At 40.7% G+C, this 27,000-nt stretch overlaps 1 protein-coding gene across 1 annotated transcript in view; it reads left to right on the forward strand.

Annotated features, from left to right (window-relative positions):
* The window catches only part of LOC106955372 (sprouty-related, EVH1 domain-containing protein 2-like), a 38,340-nt gene extending 15,209 nt beyond the window's left edge, over window positions 1–23,131 (forward strand). The window contains exons 2-6 of the mRNA XM_015045521.1: window positions 6,233–6,425; window positions 6,508–6,676; window positions 8,167–8,231; window positions 16,802–16,960; window positions 17,961–23,131. Coding sequence (XP_014901007.1) covers window positions 6,233–6,425; window positions 6,508–6,676; window positions 8,167–8,231; window positions 16,802–16,960; window positions 17,961–18,746 — 1,372 coding nt within the window. The 3' untranslated portion in view covers window positions 18,747–23,131. The remainder of the gene's footprint in view (window positions 1–6,232; window positions 6,426–6,507; window positions 6,677–8,166; window positions 8,232–16,801; window positions 16,961–17,960) is intronic.
* Window positions 23,132–27,000: the final 3,869 nt, after the last annotated feature.

Raw genomic sequence — 27,000 nt, forward strand, 5'->3', positions numbered from 1 at the left:
TTACAGAGACATAAATAACGAATGAATGACTTGGAGCTCAAAGTAATGGTGTCTTGATTTACTTTAACGCACGGAACGAGCTGGTTTAATAAAATGTTACTGCAGTCAAAGTGCCATTTTGAACATTCAGTAAAAAAAAAGTGCCAGTGTTTTCTAGAGTTTTCTTAAGTTGTAAAGAATAAAGTTAAGCTGCCTCTCCTCTAACCATTGCTGCCCACTGCCTGCCAGCTGGCTGAAGGAAGTCTCTACACTTTTTCCTTACTTACAAGAAAGTCTTATTCACTAGCAGCATTTCCATTACCCATGTAACTGTGCAAACTGGAATTACAAAAAAAAGCAACTTAATGGAAAAATGCCAGTTTAAAGAAAAACACCCTTTCCTTTTGTCTGTAGCTCTGTAGTGTATACGGGGTACACGCTACGACCACGACGCCCAAAAACCCATGCGAGGATGAGGCAGCATCTTGGCTGTATCAAGTTTAGTGTATTACTTCGCTAAACTGTAATAGAAACATTTTATTTTTCATCACACGAGTCACGTGATCAACAACCAGATGACGAAAACAACCAGAAGTAGTTGGTGGATGTTAGCTTATCGTGTGATTTTAATTGTGTTTCTTTTTTACTGGAAACACCACAATTGTGAAATTGTGGGGGGGGGGGTTTTGTTGTTGTTGTTTGTTTTTGTTTTTTTTGTTTTTTTGCTGATATTAGCGGCATATTGAAAAATTTTGCGCACGTTTGTAATGGAAACGCAGCTACATTTCAGAAATATTCAGTAATTAAAAAACAGGGACAGGAGCACCACACCTCACGTTTGTAAAAGTAACACTTAACACTGTAGCTGGTAAACAGCTGACTCAGGTAGCTTAGCAAGCTAGTGTCAGATTGCTATCCTGTTTACTTCATGAAGACTTGAAGGAGTAAAAGGTGGGATAATCTGTGCAGTAAGGACTTAAAAGCGCTGTATTTTTGGTTTAATATCAGTTTAGCCAAAGCGTTTCAATAAATGTGTTTAACTCCAGTCAGAACCCTTGTTCATTTTCTAATTTAAATAAAATCAAGTGTAGGTCTTTTTTTTTTTTAGAAGTTCTTAGGCAAGAAAAAAATTTTACTTGTATTTTCTCTTGTCACTGCTTATGCAAAAGATTGCATTTCTGCTGTGTAGTTTTTCACTCCTCGTGCTAGCTAGCACAATTATTTATAAACTGCTTTTCTAGCAGTTAATGGAGAAATTGTTGCTCAAGCAGAAGAACACATCATCGTTCTCTTTCTGCAATGCTAGAAGTGATCTCATCAGTCCCATGTAGTTGGCATATAATGACGTAGTCTGTGTGGGAGTGCTCTAATGTTGGTTGGTGAGCTCTGGTTCAGTGGTAATTGCTAGGGAAGACTGGTTTTTGGGTGTTTGGACTCATTTAGCTGCATGTGGGTCAACTAATTCTGGCAGCATATGGGCCTTGTTCAGATTTGGCCTCCACATGTGGAAAATGAGCTCTATGTTTGGGGTGTTATTCATTCTATAGCTGGATTGAGGTGTTTATTTTGGTGGTTTTATTTGAGGCGTACAGCGATAATCCATCGTAGTTGCCTGGAACAAGGCTATTTATTCCTTTGATGGAAATAGGATGAATTTTCTCTGTATTGTTTTCTTATTATTTTGGTATGCTACAAAAGTTGCATAAATGCTTTATGTGCCTCCGAAGTAACCTCAATCTACTACATGGGAAGATATTTTATCCAAAGCTAACATCTCTCTAGTTGGAATAATGAAGTCAAGATATGATATTTTAAAAGTATAACACATGAGGCCTATTTTATAAGCAATTTTAGGCATTTAGGCAAAGAACTGTGAGATAGCTTCCCACTTTAAGCCAGCTTGCTAGCTTACAGTGTAAGCTAGCTTGCAGTTAGTTTAGATTAATGGAAACACAAGTAGGTAAGTGAGGTGTCTATTTTAAATTTCTATTATTTCCTTTGTTGCTTTTCAAGTTTTCCAGCTACACAGACGAACCTGAATGACTTTTTGCCTACGCCCATCGTGCTTTCACATGACAAGTACAACTCCACCTGCGCACCAAAATTATGGCTAACTCTGTCCTCTGCCAGTAAACACCGCTGAACCTCCCAGTTTGGTTTGTTTTGTAACATCTTCTTTTTTCTTTTTTTTTTTAAACGTGACCCTTTCAGTTATTGCACCCATATTGTCCAAAGAGAAAAAACAACAACTTGTAGTTGCTAGATGGAAAAATAAACATCTCATTTCATGCATGCATGTCTTACACAAAAGCACAAACGTGGGTGTTTGTGTGGCTGCTTTTCTGTATGGGCTGTTTGTCTGCTGTCAGCCAGTCTGTCATTCAGTCACTTTTATGAATGTGTGTGGGTGGGAGCTGGTGAACCAGTTTTGCCACCTGTGTTTGCGTGTGTGTGAGAGAGAGTGTGTATGTGCATTAGATCCTTTTGACTATCTGCAAGCTAATTATATAACACCTCTCCCATTCACTCCCACTCAGCCTCTCTTCCTCCATATCTCTTTTAACGTCCCTCCTCAAACCCCCAACCTCTTCACACACACACGCGCGCACACACACACACACACACACACAAAGAGCATCGATTCAATATACAGAGGCACATCCTGTTATTGTCGGGTCGTTCATGAGGATTGGGACCGTGTGCATTGTGTCCCCGTGAGGGTGGTGGCTGTCATGCTAAGGCTGGGGAATGGCTCAGCCTTAGCATGAGCCATGCAGGAGACCTTCTGTCTCCTGCTTGCTTTTTTTGTTTGTTTTTTTTTGTCATGTATTGTTTTGTGCTCCTCAAGACTAAACTGTGGCTGCATTATCTTGTTTGTTGGTTTGATGTGTGTCCAATTCAGGCTCCAGTTGGCTGTCGTCTTACTTAAACGATCAGAAGCTGGGATAAGAACGCAACTACTTCCCTGATTACTAGTGTTATTAGTGTTATTGCCTAGTGACTTTTCAGTGTTTTAGTATAGAAATACTCATTTAGATGTGAAAGCATAACTTTGTCTAATTTGATAAATAACTTGCCAGACATTTACTTTCATTTTCAAAAACTGCACCTGGGCTGCAAATGTTACATTTAAAGGCAAATTTGGAATGACATGAGTTTGTCACAGTATGATAATCTTGAGCAAAAAGGCCAATTTTTACAGTATTAACACTAAAAATTAAAACAAAAAATTTAAAGCATAATGTAATCCCCTTTTAAACAAAAACTTAGCTATATTTCAAAGTTGCAGTTACTGTATAATAATGGTATCTGCTATATTTATTTTCTTTTCATAATATAGACTAAACATATGATAATTTAGTAAAAATTTTGAAATGAGTATTTTGCTTGATAATATCCCTTTTTGCTGTTCTGCTGCTTTTGTTTAGCCAAGTAATCGGGCTAGCTAGCAGAGTTGCTAGCCTGCATTCTGGTGCTTTACAGAAAACTTGCAGCGTTCTGTCTAGATTTATTGCAATCAAAAATATTTTCAGTCTAATTTTTTTTTCTTGACAGTGCAGGAACAGTTTAGTGGCTTCATTTGCTGTCTGTTTGGCGCTGTGCAGCAGCAGGTGGGGGAGGTACAGCACTGTGGTTCTCTGTCCACCATTCAGTCAGAGAAAATGTCACTTCACAAGCTGTACATATGCTAGAAGATTTTAGTGATTTGAAAGCACTTTTTTAAAACACTGTTGCATCTAGCTATTTGCTAGTAGCCTTTGCCGAATACAATGGGAACATTGATTTGGTGCTTGGAATTTATAATTTAATTGTATTGCAGTCTTAGCTCTTTACAAATATGACAAACTGCCTCAGTGTTTTTCAGATGTGAAGTTTTAATTGAAGCATAACTTGAAAGCAATCAAGTCCTACATATCAGATAGATTCAACAGCAGATAAAGAATAATAAAAAAAATAATCATGACATATTTAAACTTGTCAGTAATTTAAATTGTTTAACTTCCAAGACACAATAATTTATTGTCTTGATACACAAATTGCATGTGGAAACAAAGAAGCATCCTATTTCTTTAACATTTGTTTGTAGATATCTAACTGCTCTGCTTCCTTATTTGGAGTAACAGAACTAATTTCTTGTTTTACTGCAGTTGCCTTCTAAAACACAAAAGGAAACGCCCACAATTTCATACTAATATGTTGGGGCTCAGCAACACGCAGGGCTTCCCTCAGAGTATTATAAGCCTGGTGGACTACCAGGCTTTACTTGTGCCCAAACCAAGCTAAGCATTGGGGGTGTTTTTTTTAAGTCTTTTTAAAATGTTTGCATTTTTTTTAGACTTTATTGTTGGTGTTAAGGTATAAATCTTCCAATTTTTCAATAACACATAATTATCAAGTGATATTTTAAAATTTCCTGACAACCTTAAACATTTTTAACTCTAAAGCACAATGGGCTGGTGAATGAATGTCTACCCTATAGCCCAACCACCAGGCTTAGCAAGTTTTCTGGGGGAAACCTTTAACACATATCAGAATAGATCATTTTAATTTACCCTGCAGTTGTGACCTAATTAAAAGTGCATAAAAATACAAAATAAACCTTATTCTGCAGGATATGTGAGACAAACCAGTCCTACTGCAGGAAGTGTTTCTAAAAACATCAGAAGATGCTTAATGGCATAGAATAACCTCTAGTTGGGCAGTTTTGAGTGTTATTCTCTCAGATGAATAGCGAAACGGTGTGACTGCGGATAGCAGCTGTAAGTATTTATGTGCTGGTGAAGTTGAGGCTTTTTTGAATAAAACTATTGAAACCAGGAAGCTGCTATCACTCATTTTAAGCCCAAGCAGCAGCTATGTTTTTTTTTTTTTTAAATGCAGTCTGGAATAAAAATGTTTTGCAATATTACAGTCCAAAAACAACATCCTCACTGCTTTGTGGCTGTTTTATTTGGTAAATTCGGTTACTGGGACGGCCTCAGTTTTTGCAACGTATCTGACGTATCTGTACGTTCCACTTAATGATTTAAAACCCCAACGCTGAAATTTTGTAATTCATAATGCAGAAAACAAAAACGACAAACTGCCTGTTAACTACATGGGATGCGATCAAGTCAAGTACCAAGAGAGATTCAACACCGCCACTTGAAGTTGTGTTCGTGTCATTCTGAAATATTCCAGTTAAGATTATGACTGCTGACCATGAGAGTTTGAACATTGAGCTCTGTTTCCATTAGTTTTACTGTGTGAGTGTGTGTGTGTGTGCACGTTTGTTTGCAATACATTGTGGGGACCATTTTCCTGACACATACTACGCTGCAGGGACCTGCTGTTTTTGGGTCATGGGTTAGATTTAGGACTAAGATGTGAATTGAGTTTTGGTTAGGGGTTGGGTTAGGATTAGGGTAAGGTCTAGGCTCTAGAAATGAATGGAAGTCAATGGAAAATCCCCACAAAGATAGCCACGCTAACATGTGTGTGAGTGTGTTTAATGCTGACTTATCCTGGTGCAACACCTCCCACTTCAGCACAGTGAGGACCGAACAAAGTCGTGACTTGTGACGCCCTCAAACAGTCTGTCAGGGTGTGAATCCAATGCTGCACAAAACTTCTGTGGCATTAAGTCCACTTTGACATTGCAGCATTTTCAGCTTTAACAAACAGAATTTGAATATTAACAATTTATCTGAAGGATGTTTTTTGTTTAATATTTGGAATAATTGTTTTTTTTTTTCTTAGTTTCTTTAACATAAAGGAAAGCATTTTTGTATTGATTTGCCCGTTGTTCTGTTTTTACTACGGAAGGAAGTGGTTTGCACTTGAAGCAGCTTTAACACATACTTAGAAACTAGACCCGGGGTGGCCAAGTCCAGTCCTCGAGAGCCACCATCCTGCAAGTTTTAGAAGTATCCTTACTCCAACACACCGGGATCAGCTCTACAGAGGCCTGATAACGAGCCAGTCATTTGATTCAGGTGTGTTGAAGCAGGGATGCATCTGAAACTTGCAGGATGGCGGCTCTCGAGGACTGGACTTGGCCACCCCTGAACTAGACTGTACTTTAACAAAGCAATCATCTAATGACCCTAAAGACTTTTTCCAAATGATGATTCAAACGATGAATCAGTTAATACTTTTCTTAAAGCACGGTCGGTTTCCTGTAATTAGCATTTTAAGACTGAGACAAACACAAATGTCACACTGATGACCCCATTCTAACAATCTTCCACCTTTCTTTCATCCTTCCATCCAGTGACAGCTACATCGTGCGTGTGAAAGCGGTGGTGATGACGCGGGACGACTCAAGCGGCGGCTGGCTGGCTCAGGATGGGGGGGCCCTCACCCGGGTGGGCGTCTGTCGCCTCCTTCCTACAGAGGTGACAAATCTCTCCGGCTCCAGCAGTTCCCAGTTCGTCATCCGGGGGGAACGGCTGCGTGACAAACAGGTAAGACATAAAAATACCCCGAACGTTTGTGTTCTTTTGACTGTGGGAAGTGAAGCTTAGTTGCTACTGGCCGGATGCACAGGTGATCCTGGACTGTCCGCTGAGGAAGGACATAGTGTACACCATCGCAATGCCGACATTTCACCACTGGAAGGTGGAGGACAGGCGGTGCGGCCTGTCGTTCCAGTGTCCAGCTGATGCCAGAGCCTTCGACAGAGGGGTGCACAAAGCAATTGAAGACCTGGCTGAAGGTACTCTGTGCTGGAATGTGGGTTTGGTTGGTCGTCACTAGCTGTGTTTCCATTTAATTCTCGTGTGAATTTTGAGCGAACGCTTAAAAATTTGCAAAACAAGAAAATGCAAATTCAGCGTGTTTGATACTGGTTTGACTACGTCATATGTTGACTTTATGCATGGCTGTAATAAGCAGGTAAACATTTGCTGTGTCAGTACTTATTCGGCAATAGGGGTGAGTGATATGAACTTAGAATTTGATTGTAATATTTTGTGGTATAACAATAAATATGATAAAAAAAACTATTATTTATGTAATTATATGGCTTGGCCAGCCTAAATTTTATGTTATTAATCTACAGATGACTGTAAATGGGTGTTATTATTTAAACTACATTAAGTTTAATAATTAGCTGGGTTTTTAAAATCTGATATTAATAAATTGTAATGCTGGATACAAATATCTACAAATTTGAAATGTTCAGCAGCTGTTTCTTCACAAAACCCTGGTGCAAAACTTCTTGGTAAATAAAAAACATGTTACCTCACAAACAAGGCGTTTTTCTGGGCTAAATTTCTACCATGGTCATTTGTTTATTCCATACCCAGTGGAAGAATACGAGGTATAACAAGTGATTTAAAGAGGAACTTAAGTCTTGTCGGACATTTATTCAGACTAGTACTTAAAAAGAGAGTGTCAGTTTAGCAGATAACAGGAAGGTTAAAGTGGGGAAAGCAATTCTTTTGAGTGGAAATTTATGTTAAGGTTTAAAGGGTCTTCATTTTGTCAAGAATAAACACAGTCACAGCTGCTAATGCTAATATAAAATGCAAACATTCTGCATCCTTAATCATTTAATAATTACTGAATAATCAATGATCATTTGAAAAGCATCTCATACAGTCTGACATCTCCTAATATCAATGTAATTTATAGTTCTTAATCCTTGTGCGTGCGAGGATTGAGGCAAACGTAGAGGACTATGGCAAATGATGCAAGTTTTACGTGTGCGGGGTCGGTTGGACCCCATTTCTACATACAAGGGTTAAGGAAAATGTTGCTCTTCTAAAATCAGTATCAGGAGATCAAAGATAAAAAAAATAAAATAAAAAAAAAACTGGAAATTGGCAACAAAACTGTAATTTGTGTATCTCGAACTAAATAAGCGTCCATTTCTTCCACGTTGAAGTTAAGAGTTCTAGAAAGTCAGAGAGACGAGAAATCTCCTCTCCGGTTCATGACTAGAGGTGTTTAGTGGGCGGTGTCCAAAACACGGCAGGTAAAACCGGTCGGTCATGGCGAGGAAATGAATGAGGTCAAAGTATGTGGAGAAACGTGTTCCGAAAATAGTTTTTCTAAAGTTTTGATAATGCGACAGGATGAGGAAGTTTACATTTAGAAGCTGTAAAACCTGAGTCAATTATTACTGCAAGTGCAACTTTAAAAGAGATGAAAGATAGAGCTGCGTTTTCCGAGCTGCTCACTGCGATGTTTCCCTCTCCGCAGGCTCCACGACTTCCTCTACGGCACTCCAGAACGAGGGAGAATTGGGGGACGACGATGTTTTCACTGTAAGCAATTTTTTTTTTAAATAAACAGAGTCCCTAAGAAAACGAGTGCAAAACATTAAAACTTCTTTGGGGTTTTTTTTTTTCTTCCCCCCTCGACAAATGCACGAAAACGGAATCTCACTCATACATGGCGATGCATTCACGCTGCTGGTTTTAGGCCGGACATTTGTGGTTGCCTTGCACTATGCCAGTCTGTTTGTGAGAGAGGGTCAAAGTTGATGCATCTCTGAGCTGAGCGGGTGGCGGAGGAAGTCGCAGAGCCAACTTTTATTGTGCAACGTGTTTCATAGCGTTCAGCGTGGGGTGAGCTCTTACATTCAGCATGTAAGGCGATGTTTCAACTCGCTCCTCTTCCTCCAAAAGAAGCAACTAAGTAACTCTTTAAGGAACTATGCGATACTGATTGTAATCTTCTTTCGGGGGTCGTAGTTTGAGGTATGAGCTGGCTGCGGGTCCCACTACAGGGTCGGGGGGCAGAGGGGAGCATGTGTGATGTTGATGAGGAAGTTCAAGTCATGAAGTGGTTTTGTTTGACAAGGACAAAAAAAAAAAACAACAACCCTAATGTGTGTTTTGTTTCTTAATTTTCCATTCGCATGATAACAAAACCTTAAAATCTTGATACTCTAAGGGTCTTTTTCACACCTGAAAGGTGGACTCGGCTCGATTGGGGACCAAAATTGTTACGGTTTCAGGTGCTGCAGTTCTCTTTTATATTACATTGTATCAAACAAACCAAACTCATTGAAAAACTTGATAAACCTCACACCTCTCGCCTGTGGTGGCGCTGCACCAAGAATCATTGAAGGAAACGGCACAAAAACCTCTGAAGAAGACATTGAGCGCAACTTTCTTCTTCAGAAAATGTTAACAAACATGGAATAGTGTCAGATTTTAGTGATTGTAGGGCTATTCTTTTGTTTTTTGTAAAAGACCAGGATCCATTTCTCCTGCTAGCGCTAGACTCATGCATTTGCTTTGCTTGCGTTTACCCAGAAGTCCTTGCGTTATAGTTTGCTTCCTGCTTTGGAAGCAGTCTCCGTTCTGCTTGCATTCACATACGTATTCGTACCATAGCTCGTGTCATCTGAACCGGGACTTAGGTTTTTAGTTGGACCAGAGTTCACTTTTTTGGTCCATATAAGTTAAGTTGCGCATTCAGACCTACCCAAACAAACTAGACTTTCTAGGTGAACAAACTAGAATTAGATTGACGCGGTCTATACAGAGCTGGTGTGAACGCACCCTAAAACAATCAGATTCAAATCAATAAGCTCTAATAATCCTGAGCTGATCAGGACAGATTTCACTTGACACTTACTTGAGACCTCCGGTCTCATGGGTTGGAAGAAATTTGACTTTACAGAAGTTTATGTCGCAGTGAAGTAGATGTTGTTGCTCTAGAAGTGCATCTCTTATCACAATCATCAGAAGCTAAACAGAAGAAGTAGGCCCTTAGTGGCGGTGTTATTTGGCCAGGTAATCGTGTTGCTGCTTTTCTTTTGTTTATGCTGCAACAAAGGATAAAGCAGTTGCTGCAACACAACATCATGCCACTTTCATAGAGTCTGACAATGGCCCGGACTGTCGTAGAGAGTTTTGGCATACGTAGAACCTGGGCTCAAAAACTGGTTACCAGTGTCACCATCACGGTTTTAAAAAGTTTCAAAACTGTTCCTTCATACAGAACATATGACATAAAGTAGGGCTGGGTGATAAATCCATTTATTTTTCACCAATGCACTACTTGGGTCTCCATAGTTCAGAGTGATGTCAGCACACCCAGGATTGCCATCTTGTCTGTCAAGCGTGTTTTACAACTTCTGACAACGTTAAATTCAGTGAATTTAACATTGTCAAAGTACTAAGGCCAGGCTACAATTTTTTCTCAAAATTAGGAGACTAAAAAGTCAAAATATACCAAGAATACTGTGATACTTTTGCTGTGTTTTCACACTTGCTAGTGCAGTAGACTTGGCTGGATTTGTGACCAAAATTGCAGCATTTCTTATAGTTTCATGTAGTGCTTTTTGTTTTTATTGTGCCAAATATACCAAACTAATGGAGCAACATGTTCCTGCTGGCGTTAGCACTAGCACTAGACTTTTCGGTTGGTTTTGGTTGTATTTACCTGGAATGCAGTTTGCTTCCTGCATTCGGAGCGGTTTCCATATGCATTTGAATTGTGCTACTGTTCATTTCAACCGAACCGAGACCTGGGTTTTTAGGCGGACCAGAGTTTGCTTTTTTGGTCTGCATCAGAGTTTGATTACACATTCACACATCTGTAAACAGACTGGACTTTGTAGACAAACTAACTGGAGTTTGATTAAAGGGGACTAACAAGGGCTGGAGTGATTTCACCTTTAGAAACTTTAGTATGGCATCCTAATAAAGGGCTGTGCTTAAAATATCACAGTACACCAAACTAGACATGACAGTGTCTAATCTTCTACCATCTACAAATCTTATGTAATTGAAAAGCTTGCCGCAAGAATCCGAAGTGAAACGTACAATGATGACCCGTACTGCTGTTCTTCTGCATAAAACATTTACAAACTACATCTCATCAGCTCAGGATTTAATATTAGTCTTCTGTTGTGCATACCTGCCACAGCAGATAGATCTCCACCTTAGGTTAACATATAGACATTTTATGTGAACCCACCATTTACCTCCTCCTTTAGTACTGAAATCTGACACCAGAGCGAGCAGGCAGGGTCACAAGGTCACTTCCTGTATCCCACCAACTCCCTTCGCATGCACACACACACACACACACACACACACACACACACACACACACACACACACACACACACACACACACACTATCTTTGCGCCCTCCCATTTGGAAGGGAGAGCAGCCGCCGAGCTTGCGCGGAGCAGCTGTTTCCCAGCTTAGTGCGGGGCTGCTGATTTACGAGAGGAAGTGCCTCGTGGTTCATCTTTGACTCGAGCTGTCTGTTAGGGCCAAGACTAATAGGTGCTCTGCTGGGAGTGTACAGCCACCACAGAGACACACACAAACACATGAGCAGGAGTGGAGAGGTGAGGCTTCGGGGGAGGGATGGTGGTGCGGGGAATACTGTAGAAGCTTTCAGTGGAACGAATTCGAAGCAGTCCTTTGCTTTTGTTGACAGAGAAACTGCATTATTATTATTTTTTAAATAAAGACTGGTATATTTCAGATCAAACTTAATGTTGCAGCAGTTAATAAAACCTTACAAGATACAAAAATATGCTTAATATTTCCATTTTAGTAGGATTTGTTTAGCATATTACAAAGCAGTCCCCGTTTGTCTGCCTTCTTTTAAAGAGTCTACCATCAGTTGTCCTATCTGTATTTTTAATCTAGAATACCCAGAGAACATATATGTAGGCCTGTATGTTTCTCTTTGACATTGCAGCTGCAGGTGATGCCAGCCTTTAACCACTTTGATCAGAGTTCTCTCTTTAGTTAGATTTTGTCTAAATTACAGGATAATTGTGGTATTGAGCTTATACCACAACTCTACTGGAGTGCTATGAGTTGTGAATCTTTCATCTCTGACTGCTTTGATAACGTGGTTGATGGCACACAAAAAGGTTTGGTTGAAACTTTAGATTTTCCCTCTTAAGGTTGTAGGCATTAAATTATAGTGAGACCGCTGCCTGGAAACTGCTGATGTTTTTGGATGTCGACTGGGGGAAAAAAAGGTCCATGTTTCAATGGCACTGCCAAGACACTTTGAGTCAACTGAAGTTGTCATGCCAGGCCATTAGATGGCGCTGTGGTTTCAGCATGTCGTTGAATGCATCTGCGCTTTTGACCCTTAGTTCCACCTCACTAGCTAGCACCTCATTGTGAAAAATAACCCGTATTTGTCTCCCACGAACGAAGTGCTCACGTAACACACGTTGTGTTAAACTGAACACGTTAAGCAGCTCAACGCATCACGATGCTGTCTGCCATTGTTTTGTTATCTGCCCACACATGCGCAGAAGGAACCCTGAAGCTGTGCGTTCTGCGCATGTGCGCTTTTGTACAAGCAGAGGACTTCACACCTCTGCAGGGGTGTTACAGAAAAGTGTCAAAAAGTGCTGGTGTGAGAGGCTCCGGTCACTGGTGGTGTGTAAACGAGCGGCTTGATCACCACAAAAAGGTTAAGGTTTAACTGAAGAGCGGTTCTGTGCAACGAGACCTGAGCTCCTCATGTCTTACTGTTTTATTGTGGGGTCACGGATTTGATCCCGCTATCCACAGTGCTCTGTTAAACACTGGTGCCTCTTGGGCTTTTCCACATCTCCTTACCTTTGCCAACCTCAAAACCTAAATGTTTTCCACTGGAATTTTGTGTTATAGATCAACACAAAGCAGTGCATAAATGTGGAGTTTGGAAGAAATGATGAGCACTTTTCAAAATTAATCTGTATCAGAACTAATTTGACACATCTACCCCAACATGCTGCCACCACGAACGCCTCATTGAGCTGCTTTAGTGTCGTACTCCTAAGTTAAATTGTAGCATCGTCAGTTGGCTTCAGCAGTAAGCTAGTTTCAACATCTGAATTAGCACTGCTCTCAACCCATCATTGAAAAAAGTATGATATAGCTGCTGACCTGCGGATATATGGCTTCCAAGTTCATAGTGACAGGTTCAGTAAGGAGAGTATCAATCAGAGAACAAACTCTGGCACATTGAGGCACATTGTGACTGTGGAGGAGATCAACAACTCAGGTGGAAGAATATGTCGACAAGACAACTACTAGCTTCATGGTTCTACTAATCCGGCCTTTACGGAATAGTGACGACAAAAGAGCCATCGGAAGTCCTGGTTGCCTTAAGGGGACACATCATATCTATGGAAGAAGGTGTCCTGGTCACTGTAGACCATCATTGACTTTTTGGGGTCTGCAAGCACAGCACTGCTTGTAATCGAAAGCTTTCTCTGCACATTCACCCCGAACACAATGGCAAAAAAAAAAAAAAGAAAACAAAGGTTGCTAATCATGTAGCCAGAGCCACAATGAAATGGTTAAGATCAAAACACATGCACTTGATAGAATGACCCAGTCAAATTCATGAGCCTAAATCTAATTTAGAATCTTGGGCAAGACTTGAAAATTGTCCACATTCACTCTTTACTTGATTTGCCTCAGCTTATGCTGTCTTGCAAAGATTTCGCAGAAGCCGGTAGAGACTTGCCTCTGTAGCTGCTCGGTAGGGCACCGTTGCGACGTATTAACTTTGAAGAACCTGAGTACATACACACTTTTTGCCAGCTATGGATTATTTTCCAACCGCATCACAATTTTTGCACTGGTTGTATAGGTTTGCATTGGTTTATCAAGTGAAATCCTAACAAAGGCTATCGATGATAGTGTCTGTAACATGGCCAAATTTATGTGTACTACATTCTCTTACTATACATTTTTGACAACAGGTGCAGAATTGTAGGTCCATAACAGTTTGTCTGTAATGCAAAGTTGCTTATGGTTTGAACAACCTCTTAAAGGGAATGGCGACTGCAATAGAGCTTGGGAGGTGCACAGTCATGGACAAGGGGAAATGCTTCGTCAGTCTGCCATTTAGCGGCTGGATAGTTGGATGGGGAGAGCACCAGCAATGATGGACTTCCCTAAATTATTCCTCATTCATCAAACCTAAACTTAACTCAGTCCAGCCCCGTTCTGCATGTCTCCTGTCTCTGTGTCTATTTTGGCTCATTCATAACAGGGGGAGTGAAAACTATTGAAGCAATTCTAGGTCGTGCAAGTCTGGCCTGCTGAAGGATGAATCCTCCTGGGCTTTTAGACGGGCCATGTTTTGTATCAGAAAATAACCTGAAATGCCCTCCGTCCAGCCTTGGACTGGAGTACACAGCAAGAGGATGTCCAGTAATATAAACTCTCCCCCATTTCTCTGTCCTCTTGTGGCGTTTGGGCTCAGCAGCAGAAAGTCTGGCCTGTGTTTTGAATTAGTTGCAGCCACGGAGGCCAGAGTCGGACTGGTTTTGTACCATATCCGCTCCTCCTTCCCCCCCAGTAATGGCTTCTGCAGGGGGGCGGGACCAGGAGCAGAGGCAGTATGTTATGTTATTTTTGGCTAGCTGCTCTCAGGGCTTTGTAAGAAAGCTGGGGGAAATTCTCGGCATGGCAGTATCCATGTGGGGAGCAGGATATAATGGGGATGGCTTCAGCAGACAGAGCAGACCGACACACACGCACACACACACACACCAGATCTGGGTCATATAGCTCAAATAACATCCCAGATTTGATCTGAAGTGGTATGTAATGGAAGGTTTCAAAATGCTTGCAGATAACATGTCCCAGGACTGTATGTAACCTACAGTCGATGCACACTGAAAACCATTGTAATTTGCTCAATATTTATGGTTACAAGTGTTTGCATGTTGAACAGGTGCTTGCAGTTTGAACATTCATAAAGAGTCACTGGCATGCAAACAATGATCACAGGCCAAAATAGGAAGACTTGTCAGCGATATCCAATACTGGATATCCGATCAATATCCTCTATCTACCAGCTGGACCAAAGGTTATTACCACTGGTGGCTAAGTCAATAGCAGAGGGTCCTCAGACTGTCTGGTGTGTCGGACAGCAGTTGCATTAGACTAGTGTTCTCTACTGCTCAGAACATGCTGCCATGCAAAAGTGGCTATTAAACCTTCAGCTAGCAGCTTAGCACATGAAAGCACAAATTACTGAATGAAGATCTATTGTACTTTAATTGTCTCAGATTATTGAATTAGTGAATGGTAGCAATAAACTCAGCAACAGAACAACTCATTCTCGAATAACAAGCTATGTTGATCTACATTTCTTAGGTTAGCAGTGCAGTTGAACAAAACCTTTTATGTTGAAATTAGACACTAGGCTTCTATTTTAAATAAAGAAAAAACATACTCTGTGTAAGCTACAGTCCTTGTTGGCAAAAGTTGGCATGCTAAGAGCTACATTAGGTTAGGATAAGTACATAATATAAATATCTAAATAAAGTAATAAAAATTGTAATATACAATATTGTAGCTACTGTGTTGCCATAGTTTTAATATAATTGTTGGCCATATATATAATATAATCAAATTGTGTGGCATTTTTTCCCTGTTCACAAATGTGTAAAATAATAATAATATCAGACTAATTCCTGCCCGAATTGCTAAGGCTAATTAGCATTCCTGCCAGGAAGGCTAGTTAGCATTCTGGTTTGGAATGCCAACTAGCCACTGATAAGAGCGGATAAGCAGTTTTTCTGTCAAGGTAAGTTGTTTCTATGCCATTAACATAGTAAGCAGCGAATACATGAGGTTGATTGATAGCGCTGACCCTCCTCCTGGCTCTGGTTGGTTGTTTTTGACCGGGAGCGGCGCATTTCTTCAAACGGCAATGGTAGCACTGGGGGAAGGTGGCGGAGTTCAGTCTTTTCACAGATTCTGTGTCTCGTATTGCACTGTCATGACATGGTGATAGTTTTAACAAATATGGAAAAAAACTTATTTTTAAAAAAAATAAAAATTACATACTGCAGCTTTGAAGAATAATTTTATACTGTCTTTACATGTTTAATAATCATAACAGTGCAAACATGTAGCTCTTTGTAAGACACTATTCCTCTAACTCTCCCTTTCTTAATCACCAGTGACTTATTTAGCCTATGTCATAGTCCAGTTACACTCTTTCATCCCTTTCACCGGACTGAACCGCAGCTTGAATAGCGCCTACCCATGCACTCAAATAACCATGATGACATGATGAGACAGGAGCAGCACCAACCTGCCTGTCAGACGGAGCCCTCAGAGGATGACCCCTGGCTTGCTCCGTCTGAAAATGTGTCTGTCTGAGAACGACATGGCAACAGCCCGACTGCCTTGTGTCTGGCCAAGGTTTGGGTTGGATTTGAGCCCTGACAGCCTTTAGCGGAAAAGGAACAGGATACTATTTGTGCACACACACACAAAGGCATATGCAGAGCAGTGCAGAGTGCCGGCAAGAGAGGAGAGAAGCGGAATGTGGGGAAAAGTGCGATGGGGGAGAGAGGAGGACAGGTTGTTGTGAGGCTAGGAGAGTTAAGATCGGGGGGGTGTTGGTGGGGTGTGCGTTGGAGAGGCCAAAAAAGGTGACTCTGGTTACCGTGCGCAAATGTCTTGAGTTATGATATTGAGTTGCACCACATACTTTATCTGGAGCATTTTTGAAGTTGTTTGTGTTTCTTCTTCACTAAATGTTTAAGCAATCTTTTTGCTGTAAAAGATTGCAAGTCATTTTTTTTATCTTTGTTGTTGAGTTTTAAAAAGGTTTTGTGGTCTCTTAAGATGGCCTTAGGTATGTTTCTGCCTCTTCATGCCTTGAACGTTGAACCTAACATGCAGCAATCCAAGCTTTGATGAAGTGGCTCTAACAAAACATTTCACGTGTTTTCCTGTTTTTTTCCCAATCAGTGCTGCTACAAGGCTTCCTGTTTTTGTTTGTCCAATCACGGTGTACTCTAACACTGGCTATTTGTCTGCCACGTCCAATGAAACAGCAGCGATTGAGCACACATCCTGTGTTTGTTTGTACACTCAGAACGCCACAGACAGCTCATCCAACTCCTCTCAGAAATTGGACAGCTCCCTGCCGCCGCTCGAGTCCTCGCCCCTTCCTCAGAGACATAAGTGCACGCCAGGACATCGACATGACTTGCATGATGCCTACCGCCTCACAGACCACTACTACTTGGACCAGGTAAACGGGTCTCCTTTATTCACAGTTGAATAGATATGCATCTTCTCAAGTTTTAGCTATTCATTGATTAGTGCAGTTGCATTTCTCTCACTACCACGTGATGCATGTCCTGATAGTCGAGTACGCTCGGTTCGATTACGGACCAAAGTCCCAACATTTGCTACAATTTCAGCTGATGTGGTTTGCTTTCACTCTGCATTGTCAAACGATCCAAAGCCTTTGAAAAACCTGTTGATCACCTCGCCTGTGGTGGCACTGCACCAAGAAACACTGGAGGAAATGACATGAAAACCTTTGAAAAAGACACTGAGCACATCTTCCTTCTTCCTTCTTCTGGAATTGCGTCAGATTTTTTGTAGTTGTAGGATTTCTCTTTTGTATTTGATAAAAGACCACGAGTCATTTCTTGTGGTTGTAAATACCCAGAATGCCATGCACTGTTGCTCGGTTCCTGCTTTTGGAGGGGTCTCTTACTCTCCTTGGCATTCACGTATGGATTGGAACTGCATCAGATTTCACTTCAACCAAACCGAGACTTGGGGTTCTTAGGTGGACAAGAAATTGCTTTTTTGGTCCGCATTAGAGTTCGATTGTGCATTCACGCCTCCGCAAATGAACCAGACTTTCTAGGAAAAGAAAACTAGAGTTTGATTAAAGCGGACTAAACAGGGATGATGTGAATGCACTGGTTTGTTGTTGCACAGCAAAAACAAAAAGTGCAATCAGTTTTCTTACTGCATTTGACTTTCTCACAAGTACAACTTCTGTAAAAGTGGGTTGTTGTGGTAGTGTGTCATGGGAGATGTAGTGTGATCTGTGTGGACACTTAACTGGCTGGACATTGACAGTAACTTGGTAGACCTCAGTGAGATTTTTCTTGGTTTACAGACGAGTTTATTTTAATGCTCTTTACCGGATGTACCTATAAATGTGGCCTGTATTGTACGTTTGTCTAACGACATTTGCTCAAGTAAAGGTTCTTTCTGTCTCTCCCCTTCAGCCATTGTCTCGGATTCCTCGACACGTCACCTTCGAGGATGAGGAAATTGTCCGAATCAACCCCCGGGAGCGCAGCTGGGAGCGAAGCACAGAACGCTACCTTGGACGCCAGGCAGATCGCTCCTTGAACACGGGCTATGAGGACTACCGACACGCCATTGTGCGTGATCGATACATCCACCCGGATGAGACAGAGTCCTATGTACACTTCGACAAAACAGAGGCGCAGAAGCACGACTATACCTACCCTCTGGCACCTTCCTTGTCGCCCTCAGACTCTGACCCTGCTCTAGGATCCTTGAACTCTAAGGGTCACAGCGGCTCCTACCACCAGCCCTTCTCTTCGGTCGTCTCCAGCCAGCCTCGGTCATTTTTCACGAGCTCTTCCCCGTCCTCCAATGGAAGGAAGGGGCGGAAGGACAAAGGGTTGGAGCGTGCTCAGTGCGAGCACTGCGGCGAGGCCTTCTACCTCTCCGAAAATCGGAGAGGACGGTGCCAGGACGCCCCAGATCCCCTGCGAGTGTGCATCCGACGGGTTAGCTGCATGTGGCTGGCAGACACCATGCTCTACCACTGCATGTCTGACCCAGAGGGAGAGTACTCAGACCCCTGCTCCTGCGACGGAGGCGAGGGTAGTGGCGGGGGCCGACTTGGCACCCGCTGGTTGGCTTTGCTAGGCTTGTCCGCAGTGGCGCCGTGCCTCTGCCTCTACCCGCCCCTCCACGCCTGCCACCGGGTGGGGCTCACATGCGGCTGCTGCGGAGGCCGACACAAGGCCCAGAGCTGAGATGTCGTACTTGGAATCCTCTCAGAGGAAACATTGAAAAAAAAAAAAAAAAAAAAACTTAACCCAACGCAAGCACAGGGAAAAGGACGGATGGGGAAAAAGCTCAAAGAGGAGGAACAAGTGGTCGCGGCCGTTCGCTCTCTTGCCTTGGTTTTTCTGGGTTTCTCTACAAATTCCAGACACTGAAATAAGCCAAATAAGAAAAAAAAAACTGTTGGTGCATTTTGTGAACAGCCTGGGAAGATAAGCTCCCCCTTATGGCAGACAGTTCTTTCAGCTCTCCATGTGGCCATTTCATGCTCTGTTTCTAAAGAGAGCAGTCTTTTTCAGGGGGCCTTTTTTATAGCCAACCTATACGTCATGTATCACATATGCAGGTACTTTATATTGTTATATTTGTACATTGACTTGGCCTCAAAGAACTTGAATTCTTTGTTGTATTTTTTTTCTTCCTTTAATGTCTCTGTGGCCATATTGTTTATTTTCTATTCAAACATCAGGCCCGCTCAGTTCAACAGAAATCAGACACTACACCTCTTTGGGAATGTGTGTGTGTGCGCACGCGCGTATGTATGTGTTTATATGAGTGTAAGTTGAGGCATTTTGTTGTCTTTACTGCAGCTTATAGTAAAGCTAATGTATATACTCTTCATAGTTCTCTGCAGACATCTTTCCTCGCTCAAACAAATGCGGTACAAATCTTAAAGGCACAGTTTAGATTTTTGAAGCAAGGTTCTGTGAAGGTATTATCAGCACCAGGTCCCTTTCTTGTGAGCAGACAGACGTCTTATCACAGTGAGTTTGTAGAAACGTCAGTAAATCCTCACATGGACTCCCCGTTATATCTGACTTGGGCGGTTTAGCTAAAAACGTTTGTGGAAATATGACACTACAGTTGCGGATATCGATCGTCTACACTTTTGCAAGAGGCCGTTGAGAGGTTTGTCACTTTTCTCCACCGAACAATGTCAACGTTACTAGGAGAAGTTGTGCTGTCGGAATTATTTCTAAACAACTTACAAGACCTGGAAAAGCACAGGAATGCAAAAAAAGACAGCCTGTCACAAAATTCAACAGTTCACTCCCCTTTTGGTGGACTCGAGATTATACTGACATAATGCAGCTGTAGTGTTATGGAACCTTGGAAATAAGACTTTTTGCATATTCACAGATGAACATGCACGTTCATGACTGTAGACTAAAAATAGTCTTGACTGAATCTTCAGGACAGCTTCTAGAGTCCTAAATGTGAAAGAATTGAGATGCATTTCACTACATGACAAATAATGACCTTTAAAGTAGAAATGTTTTCTTCTAGTTTATTATTTGGTCAGGTTTTTATATGAATGCCTTTGTTTATAATCAAACACTTCAGAGACTTTAGATTACACTTCTGCTTCCAACCAGCAGTGTGTCTTACCGTTAGTTATTGAATTTTTTCCTTGCTAGCATAAACATTAAGGTTTGATATCATGGTAGAGTTACACATTTTAAAATGGCTATCTAATGTAAATTGGCACACTTTCCAAAATTCACTGTCAAAGATGAAATCAGAACCAGTAAGAGACTCTGGAAGGTTGGAATCAGTGAAGCTTGTTTTTAGCTAGTGGTCTCCACCAACTTAAATTTGTATCATATCACAAATATTTGACTGAGAAAATGGCAACAACTCAACAATGATGTCTTGTGATCTCCATGAATATGGAACAGTCGAAGTTAGTTATTTTAAAATCAGCTTAAGCTGAGCTAGCTAGCTAGCTGTTAAAGGTCTTCAGCTCTGACGATTTCAGCATTTTCTACAGACTCGCTGCAATGTGACATCTTTCTAGTACAGCTAAGGGAATTATTAGCGATAACACCTTAACAGAATCTCTCTTCAGTGAATGTAATCTATCCTTTTAATACTCTTAAGATATTCCAAAGATTTATGTTTTTTTTTTAAATCCTATTTATTTACTCATCACCTACCCTTAGAAGTGTAATTCAACGTTGCCTCAAGTAATGCTACGATAATCTAGCATCCCTTCATCTTTCTAATGACTTTAAAACAGTGCCTAGAAATTCCTGTAACCAGGTCACCCACTGAGTCTTACAATTCCAGTCAGCTCATTTTGTTCAGCAAATCAAGAACCTCCATCCAGAAATCAAGATTTTTTATATTTTTTTTTTGGTCAAACACTGAAATAATAATAATCGCCTACCATTTAACCATTTGTGCCCATATGCCTTAAAATGTGGAGTCTCGGTCTAAACTTCACTTCTCTCTTTAAAGATGTCTGCAACAATCAAACTATTCAACTGGACGTGATTTAAACTATTTTTGTAACAAGAAATTTCAAGGAAATTTGGAGAAAAAAAAAGTTCTCACTACATATATAAGCTATGGACTCTAGTTTGCCTGCGATATACAATCACCACACCCTTTATTTTTTGTATTTTTTATTTATTTTTTTTTTTACCATCAAATCCCAAACTTTCTCACTGGTCACATATGGAACAGCACAGGCCTGACGAATTGTACTGTATCTTACCAAAAATAGACCCTTTATAAGCTCCCTGGAAGGAAAAAAAAGACTTATCACTATCACTAAAATTAACCCAAAAATCAAATGGCTTTTATTTTAAAGAGAAAACCAAAAGTGAGTCATACTTCTGCTTAAATTGAATACCGTGTTGATAATTGGTACTTTAATTTTGATGCATATCCACAATATAAAATAAACACCACCTACATTTAGCAGTAGTTTCAAAGCAAACGTGCAGATAATATTAAACCTTTATGCTCTTCTGCTCTTTGAGTTACACAAGTGGAACAAGTTCATATTTCATGGTTAGCTTGGAAGCTAGCCTGCAGTCTGCTGCTGTACAGATATCCAGCTCATAGCATGTTCTTTGTGACTGTGAATATTTCCTCATAGTTACATTTTCTTCAGGCAAAATACATAGCAGCCTTCTTTCAGATAGCTGGCTAACACTGCTCGGCAAATGACACATTTCTAGTCACTCTGACACTTTCTCCGGCATCTCAATAAACAAAGTTTACACTTTAGGAAAAGTATGGCAGAAGATCTGTGCCCTTTTGAAATGGTATCTTTTTAAAGAAGTGGTATTCGTTCATGACCAGCCCGTGCCTACTCGTGACCCAAAGGATCTGCTGAATACACGAATAGGTCAGTTAGCACATAACATAATTGTATTTCTTTTCTATATTATTTTATTCTAATATTTTAAGGCTCTTTAAAATCCACCTATTCCTCCAAAATCTAAACAGAAAAAAAAGAAGTGAGTGTTTTATATGACCATGCCATTTGTTGCAAAGGTAAAATGACTTCCAGGAGTTTCAGAATAAAACGCATAACCCCCCCCCCTCCCCCACCCTTGATTTATTCAACTTATTCACTCTTAATTATAAAGCAACTTGGTTTATCGCCGAAAGTCAGTCTGTCCGTCTCGGGCTTTAAAAGTTGTTGTGAACATGAGAAACAAACTTGCTGAAACCACATGTGACCAGTGTGTGCTATTAATCTCTGCCCTAAATCGTCCCCTCAACCCTCAGCCCTCAACCCGCCCTCATGCCAGATTTGGCTCAGCAACAGAAGCGTGGCTTTGACTGTGACTGACTGGAAAAGAAATGGTTAAAGTTTATGTAAAAGGGGGGAGGTGGGGATGGCGAGCGCTTTGAATTTTACAGCAAATGCAGAAAGAAAAAAAAAAAAGTGGGAACGTTGTCCCACCTGCTGTTTTACTGTCTCTTTAGCCCTTGGCCTCTGTGATGGCAACGTCTGGAACGTGACGGGGAACACAATAAGCCGTTTAAAGATGAAACGAGGCAGGATGTCAGTAGGAATCCCTCGGAGAGCACAAAGTATAAAAAAGACGTCTGCGATTCTAAAAAACAAGCATTCAGCCGTCATTGTTTTGCCAAGGAAATGTCCTTTTACTGTAGCTGAAAAGTGTTTAAGGATGTCCTCTTTCCCCCCCTGGTTGTATCTGTTCGACACATCCTGTCCCCTGTACCCACTTGTGTGTCACTGTATGAATGCCTGTGTGTGTGTGTGTGTGTGTGTGTGTGTGTGTGTGTGTGTGTGTGCGTGTGTGTGTTTACATGGCATCCTCTCCAGCCTCTCCATCCTGTTCCTTGATCCAAAGATACTGGGATCAGCTTGCAGTCTGGCTCTGTTCTACTAATTTTGGATCCATTAACGACGATGCATCAGGGACTGGGCCAATCCATTCAGAAAGTGTGTTGTTTTCTTCTGTTTTGTTTTTTTTTACATTGATCTCACATGTCAGAGCCATTAACAAAGTGCCTGAACACATCCACCTTATCTTGTGTATTTAAATTGAAATCAACAAAAAGAATTGGTAAAAAAAAAAAAACAACACTGTACTAAATTAGATCTTTTTCCTTTTTTTTTTACACTTAGCATTTTTACCTCTGTAAAAACAACAAAACAAAATAAGAGCAAAAATTATATTATATATATCACGTGTATGTTGTACATTTTTATTTCTATATTTGTTTTTTTTAAGTAACTGTTTATAACATGTACGATGGATGTAGCTCTTGCTTTTTGAGAAGGACAGGGAAGTTCTTTGTAGATACTAAAGAGTGGCCAGGATCTGTGAGAAAATCAAATTGAAATGTGTGTCTTACCTTCTGCCTTTAATAAAACAAGAGAACACAGAGGAAACCCCCAGCACTCCCCATGAAACTTTTCTGGTTTATTCCACGCATCTCAGATTTAAAGTGTCCAACCTGTATGGTTTTCCAATTGGCTTTAGAAATTATTCCCGTCTTCAAATCCCAGGATTTGGACATGATTGGTAGTTTCTCTGCCGTTTCTCAAACTTAGCTTTTCAGTGTTAACTGCATAACAAACAAAAAGTCTGAAAATGATCTGGTACTGAACTGAAAAAGTGTTACAGTTCGAAGGGGGAGGGGAAATATAAGGTTGAGATTTACAAGAAGTGCCGAAAACATAAAGTAAAGATCAATTCAAAATATTTCCATGTCTTGAAAGAAAATCCCAAGGAAATGTGAGCTGACCCAAGACTTTTGCACAGTGTTACATGTGCACTTTAATAAAATGGAGTATGATTACTTGTTCCATTTAACAAGTCAAACTTATTTAAAGTTGAAACCAGATAAAAGTAAATCAATTTGGTAAGGCCTGGTTGATGATGTTACAGCTTTGTAGGCTCACTGACAATATTTGAGTTAAATGGAAGCATACCGTATACTCACTGCTTCCTTGTGCAACATGTGGATAAAATCAAATAAGGCAAGACATCTGGAAGGCAATGAACCTCCACTGCTCTGGTATATCCCTGGGCACAATTTCCAAATGCCTGAAGGAGCATGTTGTGAGACGACATGGGAATGTCCTCCGAAGCCACCAATCAGTTCCGAATCCCAAAGATGACTGTTTCTGTGCGAATTAATCTCCTCAAAAGCAAAATATCTTACAAAGATGTTTGCTGAACCTGGAGTTATCAACAGTGAAAACATTCCTACCCTGACTTAGGCTGAAAGGCCATGCGGTCAGGAGGAAGCAATTACTCCTAAAGTATCAGGAAAAGCCAGTCAGGAATTGGCCGATTCATTCAGAGACTTTAATTTCTAGAGACATGTCCGGTAGGTCTGATGATTGTAAATTGAAAGTTTTTGGCCATAATGACAATTGTTCCATTTGGAGGTAAAAGGGGTATGTCTGCAAGCCTGAGATTGTTGAGGCATCATATTATGGGGGCGATTTGCTTCTGCAGGGACTGGTGCACTTCACAAAACAGATATGGAAATATTGATGCAACACCTTTAGGCTTCAGACAGGAAGCTAAAGCATAAATGGATCTTCCAAACATACGAAGATCCTGAGCAGACCACCAAATTAGTTCCAAAGCGGCTTTAGGACAAAGACGGCGACGCAGAGTGGCCATCCCAAAGTCTTGCAGAAAACTTGTTGACGGAGCTGAAGGGTTGTGTGGGAGCTAAGCAGCCGCCAAACCTGACGCGCTCAGTCACAAGGGCTCTAAGGCAGAAACAGGCCGAAATTAAAGGAAGCCATTGTGAGAAGCTTGAGGAAGGAACCCAACCCTTTGACCTCAGTCATAATCCTAAACAACATCAAACAGGAAAAGTTTAATCTGATCTAATGTCAGTGAGAAAAAGGTCATGTCTTTTTATAAGCTCTATGTAAATGCGTGGTTTCAACTCGAGATTCACCGCACAGCGATATACAGTGAGTAAGATAAGCATATCAAAATCAACTTTTTCTCAGCTAGAAAATTTCTAATTGGGCTGTTGACATAATATTCACCCAAGATGTTGACAATGATCCAACTAGTCCACATGTACAAAGGAATCAAAGCAAATTAGTCCGCAAATTAAGTAATGGGGGGAAAAAAACAAACAAAAAAAACCCCCACAAACTCTACAAGAACAAAAGAATTTATTCTCTCTCCCAGGGCCGCAAGAACATCTGGGCAGAACTTCTTTGTTGCCTGGTATCCAACTATTAATGCTGCAATGGCAGGAACCAATGACAATTTCCTCAGATCTCTACCACTGGGTTCTTGTGAAGTATAAAGTGCCCTGGCCAGAAAGAACTTTGTCATTGATCTGGCCAACTCTAAAGCTCAAATTCCTCTGTTCGTGTGAAGGTATGTATAGGTTTTATATACCAAACAGATGAAGAAAATGATGTGCAAGAGGTGTAGAAAGCCAAGAAAGCCAAGAAAGCCATGCATATAATCCCTCTATGAAGGCTCTTTGTATGAGAATACCGCTCCAACGTGTGCATCAACTTTAAACGCCATACCACTGTCTTGGCTGGACCTTTCAAAAACGCGAATATAACTCAACCTTTACAGTGACATTTCTAAACTTTTGAATGGTCCAGTGAGTGGTCTTGGAGTCATATTCCAGAAGTGAAAAGAGCCACCATTTCATCATAAACCAATCAGGTCTCCCTCATAATATTCTGGAAAAAAAAAAAAAGAGTCTAAAGATTAATCTAAACAGTTTTCCCAAGAACTCTGGAACACTCTGTGAGCCACAGCAAAGCCTGGAAATACACTAAAGAATAACTAAGTCACTCAACAGCAGCAGTTTCTATTCACACTGCTGAAGAAATAGCATGTTAAAGTTTGTTGTAGAAGATTTGGATAAGCCTGTGAAGTGCTGGTAGAACATAGTCTGGATCTTATGATGCCAAAGCTGATTTTTTTGTTTTTGTTTTGTTTTGGCACTAATCCAACAGGAAGGGGACAGAGAGACGGGAACAAACGGTCCCCAACACACAACCAAAGAAACTCTAAATTGGTTTTAAAGAAATACATTTAAGAATGGGCATATCTACATGTATCACTAGATGGATATGACTTTGTCTTTTAGGAACTGATTTACTGAAAAAAAAAATTTTCAATGATATTCTAACTTACTAAGCTGAATGAACATTTGCCATGCTTTTATTCATCTCACGGATTAAGACCAGAACTTAATTTCATTTTAAAATTTCATTTGTGTTTCTTAGTAGAATGTAGTGGATTCAAACTTCATCTAATGTTCAGTGCACTGGCTTTGCTTACTACTGTTGACATCTTCCCCCACCCAGCATAATGCTGCCACCACAGTGTTTCACAGACAAGCTTCTGTTTTCATCCCGAGACAGTCTCTTTTCCTTTTGTTTTCCAGAATTTTCTGTGACATGAGAATAACTAAGGTTCCCATAGCAACAGTGATGTTTTGGAAAACCTCGACTACTCTGACTTTTCTATGCAAATATTTCTCATTGTTCTGGTTATTGGAGGTTGCCCATTTAAAAAGGGATGCTGTAGCAATAGCTTTGTCTGTGATCCTTCCGAAGTCTCCCAACAAATAATTTTCATAATCTCCTACTTAGAAAAACTTTAAAGGGTTTCAAAGACTCCCAGTTTAGCAGATAAATGTCAGTCTGCAGCTGTTGCAGCAGGTTTCATTTCCTCACAAGCAGCAGGACGAGGACATCAAGTCTCAACCTTCAGGCAGTTGATTTAAGAACCCAACATGGAACTAAAATCCATGTTATCCTTTGAGATGTGAATGCCAGCGCATGTGGTGAACGCAGATCTAAGGGTACTGATCAGACATTCAAATTAAAAATAGTTCAAGTTTGGTCGGATTTGAAAAAAAAAAAAAAAAAAAAAAAAAAAAAAAAAAACGTTAAAAAAAAAGTTAAAACGTTTGAACGGGAAAACGTTCGTCCCAAAAGTG

Source organism: Poecilia latipinna, unplaced genomic scaffold (assembly GCF_001443285.1).
Source record: "Poecilia latipinna isolate Pla-1442-1.1 unplaced genomic scaffold, P_latipinna-1.0 Scaffold38, whole genome shotgun sequence".
In the NCBI taxonomy this organism is placed as follows: domain Eukaryota; kingdom Metazoa; phylum Chordata; class Actinopteri; order Cyprinodontiformes; family Poeciliidae; genus Poecilia; species Poecilia latipinna.